Source organism: Acomys minous, assembly GCF_964271855.1.
Source record: "Acomys minous genome assembly, chromosome: 7".
NCBI lineage: Eukaryota > Metazoa > Chordata > Mammalia > Rodentia > Muridae > Acomys > Acomys minous.
This window is the reverse complement of record NC_140488.1, coordinates 43,216,778-43,229,686: the sequence shown is the minus strand read 5'-3', so window position 1 is coordinate 43,229,686 and position 12,909 is coordinate 43,216,778. Positions and strand designations below refer to the sequence as shown.

Here is a 12,909-nt window from a genome sequence, read left to right as displayed (position 1 = left end):
AAATTCCAGTTCAGACCTCCCTTTTATATTCCAGTCTCAAATAATCAATTGCTTTCTTCAACAATTGCAAGTCTCAACTTGCATGTTAAATTTCAACATACCCTGAATGGATCTTCACCCCCAACCCTTCCCCATCACACCTACAATAAGTGGCCTTCTTTTTTTTCTAAATAGCTACTGTGTTCTTCCAGTTTTTTAGGCTACTGAATCTCAGTCTCCTGGACTCTGTTTCAATGAACCCTCTCCACTACCCAACCCCAACTCACACTCTTCCGAAACAGATTAGAAACGGATGAAAACATGATAGCCAACTTTAGTGGATGAACATACACAGAGGTCCCTTAGGAAGTTTTCAATAATCCCCTGTCTTGACTTTCTTGGACAGTGGTTGCCGTTATGACTCCTGCAAGATCCCAGCTACTTTCAAAGATATTGGTAGGTTATGACAAAAAGTGAAGGCGGAGTACAAAATCAATACTAGTAAAATAAGAATTAGTTTTTAAACACCCACAGGGCAGCAAGCCCCTGAAACCAGAAAAGAATGTTGGTGTTCTGCTTTGAAAGGCATGGAACCTTCTGGAAAAAAGACCACATCTATCTATAACCAAAAGAAAATATTGAAACTCTTTAAAAAAAAAAAACTCTTCCTCTGAGTTGACACACTGCACTGTGCTTTCTGCTGGCTAGTCTATCCTGCCCTCTGTGTTCTTAGTTAGCCCCCGGTACAATGGGCCGACAGCAACTCCCTAAGATTATTGAAACTTGAAGTTTATTCTTTGAGATTCTCTTGCCTCTTCCATATTTGACAGACAGACAGACAGACAGACAGACAGACACACACACACACACACACACACACACACACACACACACACACTCACACACATACACACACACACATACACACCAGAGAAACTTATGTAAGTGCTCTCATAACTAACTACAAGTGGCTTGAAGTTACAAGAAAAGTTTGCCAGCAATTACAAAAGAAGAGCTGTCACCCTGGCCCACTGTCCATGGGCGCTTGGGTCTCCTTCACCCACTCATCTTCTTAGCAATGAAAAGATCCCCTTCACAGAAGTCCAAAGTGCAAAGCATGCTGTTAGTATCAATCCTAGCAATATCTCATTGGATTTGCAGCAGATAATTCAAATAGGAAGTCGGAATGAAACAAGGGATTACAGGACATTCTCCATGGCCCTGTCCTGGTTTCTCACTAAAACAGTAAAGAATGAGAATGACCTCCATAGGCTCAAATGTTGAAATATTTGCTCCTGAGTTGGCCAAACTGTTTAGGAAAAATTAGGAAGCACGGCTTTGTTGGTGTAGGTGTGGCCTTGTTCAAGAAGGCAAGTCACTGGGTTTGGGCTTTGAGATTTCAAAAACTCATGCCAGGCTCTCTATCTATCAATTGATCTATTGATCTACTCTTTCCCCCTGTGGGTCAGATGTAAGATATAAGCTACTATTCCAGGACCATGCCCATCTGCCTGCTGCCATGCTCCCTGCAATGATAGTCCTCAACTCACCATCTTAAATGGTAAGGCCCATTAAACACTGTCTTCTATAAGCTGCCCTGCTCATGCTCTTTTGTCACAGCAATAGAAAACTAAGATAAGAAAAAAGACATAATTGGCAGGAACGCCTTCCCGACAGATGACTTAGTCCACTATGGTAAAACCATTGATGATTCATGCTACTCTTTCTGCATACTCTATACCTCTGAACCCGAGTTTGAGAATTCTAAATAGATGGCAATTGAAATATATTGTTGGTTTTCGCTTCATGACTCTAGATAACTCTATTCTAAGTTTTTGAGAACTTTTGAAGACGAGAAAAAGGTCACAGTAAGGAGCGGTGCTATCTGGCTTATTTATGCAGTCTGTGCTCTGATAAAGTTGATGATCATCACTTCAGATCTATTGTGCGTGAGGCGGCCTCAAACTGGCTTCCAAGGAACATGGTCTTGAGAAGTGAACATTAAAACCTGCTTCCTCAAAAAGTCATTACTTGAATTACAAAATGGCAACATCACTTTTGAACAAGAAGCTAGGCACATGCAGAGATTTAAAAACTTAAAGGTAATTGAATTTCTGCTGTTAGAATAATACTTACAATAATTCATGATCACAACCATTGGACATGGCCAAAAGCTGAATGAAAAACAACCTGTTTGTATGATACACATAACACAATACTCTTATTCTATATAGAGTAAGGTAGGAAGACAACTGTGGTTGTGGTGAAATTTGAGAGATCTTTCTTTACAGATGTTAAAGGAGTCTGCTGGACTTCTTTCTGGAATGCTCCAAGCTGAACTATCTCCCCTTCAGCTTAGCAGTCCTCCATTAAGCACCCATATTTAGGGTAATGGAAGGCAGTAGGTATAAGGAACATGAGCTTCCCACAGCCTCTTAGGAAACCTGGAGGATTTCCTTTGCTTAGCCATACAAGGCCGCACTTGGAGAAAATATCAAAAAAAAAAAAATGTGTGTTCCAGCAATGCATGCGTGTAGCCAACAGACTTTCATTTAAAACAAACGTCAGAGTACAATAAAAGAGGAAGAATTCAGGCATCAAAACCTAATTTCAGGAGTCTGTTTTGTGCCAAAGGATAAAGGTACATAGTGATAATCCTTGCCCAATCATCCTGAGACCAAATTGGGAAGTTTGTCAGTGCTTTCCAGCTCCGAAATCTCTCTATTGTGATTTACTGATCTCTTTTCTTGCATCCTTGTAAAGTACCTCCTATATCCATGGAAAAGAATCCAATAAATGTGTTCAGATCAAAATAGCACTCATTTGGTTCTTTTACTTAAGAATTAGCATTAGATCTTCGCTAAGTGTAACAAAGCACAGCAAGCCTGATGTGCGGTTCCACGGTCAGGTTCTGGAAGCAGTCTGGTGTGCAATCCTAGGTTTTGACCTTGAAGAAACTGCTTTGACCTTTAATTCCCTTATCCATAAAATATAAATGGTAGTATTTAATTTGTGGGCTGGCTTGAGGATTCAGTGGGATCACTTAATCAAATTGCTTAGTACAGAGTAGCTACTGAGTACACAATGCCTGATATTGTTTGCATTTATGAGGAGGAGCTTCTGTCTCTGGTAACACCGTTCTGGAAATGTGGTGTTTATGCTCCTTGTTCCACGCTTGAATCTGTGACCAGTTGTAGTCTCGATATCCCTGAATGGGAAAAGCATTCCTCTTTATTGAGTGGGACAAAAATCTATTTATATTTTGTTTCCTATTATAGCCCCTGCAGAGTTCCTGAGTCACAATACTAATAACCGTAACTAATTTTGACTAATAATGGCTAACATTTATTGAGGAATTATTAAGTGCCAGGCAAATTCATTAATGTCTTCACTCAATTAATTCTCGCAGTTCTGTGAGAGGGTACCATTGTGATGTGCAATTTAAAATGAAGAGAAGATACAGAATTTAAGCATATTAATGGCAGTCTCTTTGATGCTTTTAACCAGCATGCTATATCTGAGTTGTTGAATTAATTACAAAGCTGTGCTAAGCAACACAAAGGAATATCAGATGGACCCTTTTGTAACTTCTTTTGTCTCTCATGATTTGTCCATAGACCTCCTGGTACAGGGAGAAGAAGAAACAAAAAAATATTAGTGTTTTATAATTAGTAATATCAAAGACCTCTGGAAACCCTGTAGGAGTGGTAACTGATTTTGCAGTGTGGAGACCAATCAAACTTAAGCATTTTCAGAGGGAAGTATTGATAAGAGGCAAGCAGCCATGCTTTCTTAGAATACTAAAAAGGAGTGGTAGTTAGCTTTGCTCAGCACTATGCTAGTGGGGATGAGGCTCAGCATTGAGAGAAAGCTCTTTGAATATCAAGAATACTTAGACGTCCCTCTGTCCTGACATCTACTGAGAACAAAGAGACTGCCACAAACAAAACAAAACAAAAACAAAGACAAAACAGAAATACATTACATTGATTCACACAAACTCCAGAACCAAAACTATGGCAACAAAGAAACTTGGGAATTGTGATGGGGCACCAAAAAAAACAAAAAACAAAAAAACAAAAACAAAACAACAACAACAACAAAAAAAACAGTGATGAAGTTAATGTATGTATTCATGAGACTGATCATGAGAATCAGTTTCTTTCACCCAAATTTGTGCTCAGCTTCTGGCAGTAAAGAGTTCTAAGTCTCCTCTCTGAAAACAGTCACTGACCCAAGGGTCAGATCTTAACAGTTATTAACCAAAAACAAACAAACAAGCAAAATAAAATTGACCAACAGGTGGTTAGGCAGCTGGTCTCTGCAGAAGGCCACTTGCAACACACCTGCCTTCAAGTCGGCTGTTTAAAGCTTCATTCTTAACTACAGGCAGATGTTCCCATTGCTGCATATCCAAGCAAAGCTTTTAACAGAAAATACAATGATCAGAACAAAGAAACACACAAAAAACCGAGGAACTAAGGGGAAATAATAGAAGAGAACTTTAAAGAGGCTAGGATATTTTCAAAGAAATAAGAGCTGTCTGTTGTCCTTGAATTCCATATCCACAACTTCAACCAAATGCAGATCTCAAATAATACAACACATATACTTGCATGCATACAAATTTGTATGCATATATCTCCATGTATATGCACTTGAGAAGATTGTGTGTATGCTTGAAAGTTTCCCTTTTTTTGTTATTCCCCATATAATATAGTGTAAGACATGTGTAGCACTTGTATTAGACATCATAAATTATCTAAAGGTGATTCAAAGCATGCAAGAGGATGAGCATAGACTACGTACAAATGCTATATGATTTTATATAAAGAATTTGAGAATGCATAGACTCTGAAACAAATATTCCATAAATACTTAAGGACAAATGTCATTTTTCCTTGATGAAACAGGGCACCACTAAAATAGAATGGACTCTTTGAAATTAAATATGTAACTGAGCATTTTTGAAAGTAATTGATAAAAGGCTAAGAGCATAAAGTTGAGAAATTCAATAAGGTAAGATAATTCAGAGATATGGGGCATATAAGAGAATAACAAAACAATTAGCAGATCAGTCCAGCATAGAAAGAAAGCAGATGAAATGACAAACAAAAGACACTTGCACCTCCGTATTTATTGTAGCGCTGTTCAGAATAGGCAGAATATGAGAACAGCCCAGATGCATCATCTCAGCAGAAGAAAGGATAAAGAAAAGGAAGTATATGGGACACTCATCTGTTCCAGATAAATTTTTTGTCATTTTCAGCAGTATGGATGGAAGTGGAGAACATTATCTTAAGTTAAAAAAATCCAGATACAAATACCATATGTTCTCATCCATTTAAGAAGAACAATAAGCCAACTTGTAAGAGTATATAACAGAACTCTAGAAAAAGGGAAAGACAAAAGGGAGAAGGGACAGAAATAAATAAAAGAGGTACCTTTAGGAATGAGGAACAGTGTTCAGGGGAAAGAGGGTAGAAGTGTGGATACATACCATGAACATATACATCATGCATGTGCATATAACAACACTAATTTGAATTCTATTAATTTTCAAAATATGTATTAAGAATTATAAAAATAGAACTAAAAACTACTCGTATATCTTACTTCTTTGTTTATTGCTGTCTTGTGTCTTTGTTTGTTTACTTGTTTCAGACAGGGTTTCATGTATCTCAAACTCCCTATGTAACCAATAATAACTTTAAACTTCTGATGTTCCTGCTTCTATCTCCTAGAGTGCTGGGGTTATTGTACTGCAGCACTGTGCATTAAACCCAGAGCCTTCTGCACTATAGATAAGGGCTCTATCAACTGAGCAACATCTCTAGGCCCTTGTGACTTATTTAAATAAAATATTTCAATATCTTTAATATAAGAGATCAATTTAGAAAATCTTTCTTGCTGGGTGTGGTGGTGCAGGCCTTTAATCTCAGCACTCAGGGAAGGCAGAGGTAGGTGGATCTCTGTGAGTTTGAGGCCAGCCTGGTCTACAAAGAGAGTCCAGACCTACCAAGGCTGCACAGAGAAATCCTGTCTCAAAAAGAAAACAAAAAGAAAAAAGAAAATCTTTCTTACCTAATTGTCTTTCTAAAGATAACTAAGACAAAATTATTGAAAATAATATCAAATAAATCATAAAAACAAATATCCCAGGAAGAATGGGCTTCTACACCAAAAGCGTCTACCAAAGAATAGTACAGATATGTTAAAGACTCATACAGCATCATAGTTCATTACATCAGAAATAAAGATAAGTAAAACTGAAGATTTAGCTCAGTGATAGAGTTGTTGCCTATGCTAGTATGAGACCCTCAATTCCATCCCCAGTAAGCCCCCATTCCAGCCCAAAACAAAAATAAACTTCAAAAGACTGAGGGAAATAAACTTTCACCAAGATTGATATAGCAGAGATAGACTAAAGACTTTCTGGACACACAAAACTTTAAGTATTTACCCCACGTTCCTTTTTCAGAAGCTACTAGGAGATGTGCTGGACAAAATAAATGGGAAAACAAATCAAGAAAAATGAGAGTCATGAAAGTTATGAAATGCCGTGCATCCAATACAAAAGAAAGAAAACAGGAGTTTGTAAGATGTGGAAATGGAGATTTCAGACAAATGGTTGTATGGTGCTCTTAAAAAGCATGCGCTTAGATGGGACTAGGAACGCAAAGGGCCTCAAGTAAAACAAAGTTGAGAAGGGATTTTACGGACTTTACCATGTATAAAATTGCTTTGAGAGGATTTTACAGTCTTATCAGAAAGCGTGGAATAACTTAGAAATGCAAATTAAAGTAAGTTTATTTTGCATGCAAGGTAAATTTTGCTGGTACTGTTGTAACATATGCCCCATATAAACTTTTGGTTTCAGCAGTATCATCATTGAATGATATTGAGATGGAGACCATTTTGAAAATACTGCCCACAGAATGTGTTGGGACCAGAACCTAGCAAAATCATCATCAAAAAGATCAGAGTGACTTCATCCAGCAACTGATGGGAGCAGATGTAAAGCCCCATAGCCAAACATTTGGTCGAACTCACAAGTCCTGTGGACTAAGGGGAAGAAGAATTGGAGAAACTAGAGGGGCCTGGGGTACCATAAAAACATTACCCATAGGAACAACTGATTGGGATTCATGGGGGCTCACAGAGCCCAGGGATCCTGTAGGGGCCTGACTTAGATCTTCTCTCATATATGTTATGGCTGAGTATCTTGATGTTCTTGTGGGAATCTTACAAGTGGGAGTGTGGGGCTGTCTCTGACTCTTCTGCCTTTGTGGGGGGGTCCCTTTTCCTCCTACTGGGTTGCCTTGTCCAGCCTTGATGTGATGGTATGTGCCTGGTTGTTTTGTAGCTTGTTATGCCATGTTTGGTTGATGTCACTGGGAGGCCTACCCTTTCCTGAGAGGAAGCAGCAGATGGGGTGGATCTGGGGAAGTTGAAGTGGAAAAACTGGGGGAAGAAGAGGGAAGGGAAACTTCCATTAGGGTGTAATATATGAAAGAATAAAAAATAAAAATGAAAATACTCATGTAGTGGCCACTAAGAGATATAAGAGGATCAAGAGTCCACAGATTTCTTCCTTGGCTACGTAGTAAATTCAAGGTATGCCTGGGATTCATGAGACTGTCTAAAAGAAGGAGGGAGCAAAACATACTTGTATTTAATTTTAAAATGTAACATCATATTGAGGATTGGAAGGAAGATAAGAACTGTTTTTTTAAAGGCTAGCAGTCTTCCTCCACTGTAATAGGAATGCAAAGAATGGCCAAAAGTGAGTAATCAAGATATACTAATACCAGCTTGGTAGCTAGAATAATATGGAGGTGAAGGCAGTTAAGAGAGCACACTGCTGTTTATGACAACTTGAGTTTGATTTCAGGCATCCATCTCAGGTAGCCAGCAACTCCAGCCTAAGAGGACCCTGTGAGTTCTGTAATCACATGCACATACCCTCAGACACATACACACACACACACACACACACACACACACACACACACGTGTGTGCATGTGCATTTGTGCGTGTGTGTGTGTGTGTGTGTGTGTGTGTGTGTGTGTTTGCACAAGAATAAAAACCCAATCCCTGTGATAGTGAAAACTTCTGATGAAGTGGAAGATGGAATTTAAGAAGAATTTTTTTTGCTGCTATGAACGTTTCAACATTTCCTAACTTTGAAATATGTGTATTTATCTCTTTGATATTTAGTCTTTTAAAAGTCTTTGGTTTTAGTCTTTCTACTTTACCTTTTAAAGAAAGCAAGAAATAAATTAAGTGTATCTGAAATATTTGCTATAGTTAACTTTAGTTCCATGGAAAGTTATTAGGGAAAAGAATAATATAGCTGTATTTTAAGGATGTATTTATTTGATTAGGTGTATGTGTGTATGTCTGCATGAGTAAATGTGTGTCACATGTGTGCAGGAACCCATAAAGGCCAAAGGAAGGTGTCACATTCCATGGAACTGGCGTTATAGATGGTTGTGAGCCACCATGTGGGTGCTGGGAAACAAATCCAGGTTCTCTGCAAGAGCAGCAAAGGCTCTTATCTGCTTAGCCATTGCTCCAGCCTCTACATATCTACTTTTTAATCAACCGTATCATTTTCAGTGCAATTTATATCTAATACATTTGCTAATCCAGAACATTTATTCACTCATTAATTTTTCCTCACTGTTCCTAAAATGTAAGCCTTATTCAGGCAGGAATAGCAATATGCTGGTAAATGTTAATAGCGATTCTATAGACACAATAAATTCTAGTCATGCGAATACTCTTTTTGTGCCTGATCTCAAGCTACCAAAATGATGTCACTAAACAGTGAACTGTTAACAGATGAATCAAGTTGGCTTTGGTGAACTTGTTCCCACATAGCACTGAGAGAATTTTTTCCTGTTTTATTCCCTGCTTCCTCTCTCTGCACTTAATCATAGTGCTTAGCACATGATGACTCAATGAACAGCAGTATACCTATTGATTGAAAAGTAATAAACAACATAAGCCCAGAGAAAGACCAACATTAAACAAATGAATGCAATTATTTAGTCTGAGAAACCCATTTAAAAATCTCAAAGCCAAATAATGTCAAATGCTGGAAATACTGAAAGACCCTCATAAAACTTCAAAACAATAAGAAGTTGTATACATTAATTGTTCTTTGTGACTAAAAAGCTTTCGTTGTGTATCTCTACCAGTTTCTTTATGCATTCATCTGTTCATGGACACCTGATATGCAAAGTCGTATATTTACAGATTTCCTCAGAGTAGAACTGAAACTGTCTAAGGGAGAAAAAAGGATAAATGGGAGATAAGAAAGAACAAGATAGAGGATGTGTTCAAAGTAACTATATACTTGTATGTAAAGAACCTTATGTAACCTGATCAGATACAATTTTAAATGTAAATTTCAAAACAGTAAAAGCTTTTGAAACTTAAAATGAAGAAAATATAAATAGCTGAAGTGAGAATGTAAATTGATGCTGAGTCACTATCAATCAACAACACCATCCCTCAAAGGGGGGCAAAAGTAGAAAAGAATATAGGAGTGAGCCGCACATTCAGCTCTTCAGTTTATACATGCTACTTTGTTTAACCATTACAAGAATTCCAGGAGATAGGCCTCCCCATTTTACAGATGGGGAGACTGAAAGTCCTAAACTCCAAGCCACTTTCCCAAGAGAGTAAGGATGAGATCTGACAGTTACGGTTTTATTATTGCTTACTTTTAACCAACACATTAAAATACAAAATTATACATATTCATGGGATACTGTGTGATGTTTTTATACATGCTTACCTTGTATAACTTCTTACACTTTATAGCATTTATCAGGTAAGTAATGTAAATAAGACAACTGTCACCCATCATTTAATAATGAAAATATTTTTAAACAATCTTTTCTTCTGCCTTTTTGAAAACATGTTACAACATCTTATCTACAGTCACGTTATCATGCAACTTCTTCTCCTATCTGGCTTCATCTAAGTCTTCATTGCTCACTGATCAACCTTCCCCCAGAGAGCTGGCATTTAGACTCGTTTGCCTAACTCCTCGTTATAGTCTCTTCCTGCTAAACTAGCTGCCTTCAAAACTACCTTTTTTAAAGAGTAATTTTTTTAAATGGGGGTTTTGCTTATCAGAGACATGAGGCCAATTATTGTGCCTCACATCATTCTTTACATTCTTTAGTTATACGGGTTAGCCTAGGTACCTGAAAAGAGGGAACAGAAATGCATCCAAGAAGCCTTTTAAAAACATAAGCTCTGTGCTCTTTGTTGTAGCTCTCTATTTCCTTGTCTAAAGCAGAGTGCAGGCTGCCTAGCAACCAAGCTAATGGTGTCTCTTTTTTGCCTTAATTATCTTATGTTTTGCACAGGCTCAAAGGGACTGAATCAAATATCTAGAGTGCAAGGTCTGAGTTTTTATATCAATATATGTGTTCATATATATGCACAATACACACACACACACACACACACACACACACACACACACACACATGTACACACGCGTCTCTTATTCCCTGAATCTGATGATTATAGGGAAAAGATGAGTTCTTAGATTATATTTATATGGTGCTGTATCATTGGCTCACAAGGCACAAAAAATAACAACCTAATCATTTGTGCATAATTACAATACAGAATGACTGGTTTGACCAACTATTCTTAGTAATTTGAGGGAGTCCTGTAATTCCTGACTCTGTTGACCAGTTATGTTCAGGTGTGTGTGTATCCACTAACAGATTTCTAATAGACATATCAGCAGGGATGCAGAATAAACCCAGTACTATCGGTATTTTTTGTAGTCAGTTTTCTTAAAAGAAAAACAATATGAGAAATCTTTGCTATCAAGGCAGGAAATCATACGTAATCCTGAATTTCATAGAATAACTTATTCATAGAGAAAGAACCAACTGGGCCCCACCCCCAAAAAAAGCTGAATTGAAAGCATGTCTTTGGAGAATGTGAGAATTAAACACAACACAGTCTCGCTTTTCCCTTGCTAACTGAATTTCAGTTTTGTTCATACTCTGCTGGCAACGATAGACTAAATCACAGTGGTGTCATTCCTCTCTCCAGATTATTGATCCAGGCATTGACAAGAGACACAATTATGACAAAGAGGGTATGAGGGAAAGTCTACATGGGTAACTTCTGGGGAATATTTTCCAAGCCGTGAACAGAAATACAAGAAAGAAGCATTCCTATTTTGCATTTCTGAGCATCCATACCCATGTGCAATGTCTGGAACTGCACCAGTCACTTGGGGACCTTCAGAAGAACCAGTTCATGAGGGAAAGCTAAAGTGGTGTGACTGGACAAGTGTAACAATGAAAGCAAGCTGGTTCCTACATGACGTGACTGATTTGCTGAGTTGACCACCAGTAGAGCTATCTGTTTCACATTTTTCAATACAATAATTATTTAGTACAATCTTTGTGGAACCCTCTGTTATTTATAGTGAGAATCAATAGCGCTAATGTGCTTAATAAATTCTCAAACTTTGAAAGTTGTCCACATGCCACTTTAACTATTTTTTGAAAATTCTGACTTTCTACTCTAACTTCTAATCTAAAGAAACTACCATGTAAGCTGGGAAGAGGTAGACACAACTGGAATTCTAACACTTGGGAAGCAGAAGCAAGAGTGCAAGTTCCAGACTATAATCTGTTACAAAGCGACCTTGTCCAAAAGAAAGAGAGAGATGCGGAGGGAGGGAGGAATGGAAAGGAGAAAGAGGGAAAGAGGGGAGGACCAGGACAGGATAAAGGCAGGATGAGGGAGAAGAAGAAAAGGAGGGAAAGGGAGTGAAGGAGGGGACAGAAGAAGGGAAGAAGAAAGTCAGGAAGCAAGGAGGGTAGGAAGGAAGAGAAAGAGGGATTGAAGGATGGAGGGAGCGAGAGAGGAAGGGAGGAAAAATGGTAAGAAAAGAAAGAAGTGAGGGAGGAGGCTTCCATGTGTATATCTTTAATATAAACAGCCCCATTTCTTTTCTGTCTCTTCCTCTCGTTCTTCTGAATGTTTCTTTTTCACTCTGTCGTCGCTCTCCACCTATTTCTCTGCTTTCTTCTCCTTCAATTCCTTTTTATTACACACACACACACACACACACACACACACACATTTGAATGGGCACACACACAAGCTTCCTGGGGAAGACCACCTCTCCCACTCCCAGCTTTCCAGAGTTGCCTACTGTTTTGTTTTTTGTTGTTGTTGTTGTTGTTGTTTTTTGTTTTTTGTTTTTTTGTTGTTTTTTGTTGTTGTTGTTGTTGTTGTTGTTTGTCTTGTTGGTGTACTGGTTCTAAACTTGGATCACAAGGCAAGACCTCTATTTTATTAGTTCCCCTTAAACATCCCCAGCATATGCTAAAGTATGTTTTTGTTTCCCTTTTGCTGGTTCCCAGAGAGAAGCGAAAGCCAGCAGAATTGGGGGAAGTGTTGGCAGCTATTCATTTGACAGGGTTAGAATATTTGCTGAAGGAAAAAAAAAAGCCATGTTGCCCCAGTTTTTTGTTTGTTTGTTTGTTTTATGTTCTCAGCTTATGACAACTTGCGCATCTGCACTTACTTGGTGTGAGTCAAGCTCCCCAGGAGTTTCTCCACTCGCTGCTGCTTCTGCATAGGCTTCATAGAAGGTCTTTTCATGGGACTCCACTGTAATAGTCAACACAGCATCATAGGCTTCCCGGAGTTTTTTGTTGTTCCTCAGGACCTCGTAGGGGGTGCGCTTATAAGGTAAACTGTAGAGCAGCACATCATAGGGGACAAAGACATAAGTCCCATCTGTCATTTTCAGATCATGAGCCAATTCCAAGAAGTGTGTCTGAGTCTCTCCCCCAATCAAGGCTGAATGCATACACATGATGATTACTGAAACCAGGGGGGGGGGGAGAAAAGTTATGGTAGTAAAA

General features: G+C 38.4%; 1 protein-coding gene across 5 annotated transcripts in view; it reads right to left on the bottom strand.

Moving 5' to 3' along the window:
* The window catches only part of GUCY2F (guanylate cyclase 2F, retinal), a 91,021-nt gene that overhangs the window by 62,475 nt on the left and 15,637 nt on the right, over positions 1-12,909 (bottom strand). For all 5 annotated transcript variants that reach the window (XM_084790131.1, XM_084790133.1, XM_084790129.1 and 2 more), the window contains one exon: positions 12,567-12,868. In XM_084790131.1, coding sequence (XP_084646257.1) covers positions 12,567-12,868 — 302 coding nt within the window. The remainder of the gene's footprint in view (positions 1-12,566; positions 12,869-12,909) is intronic.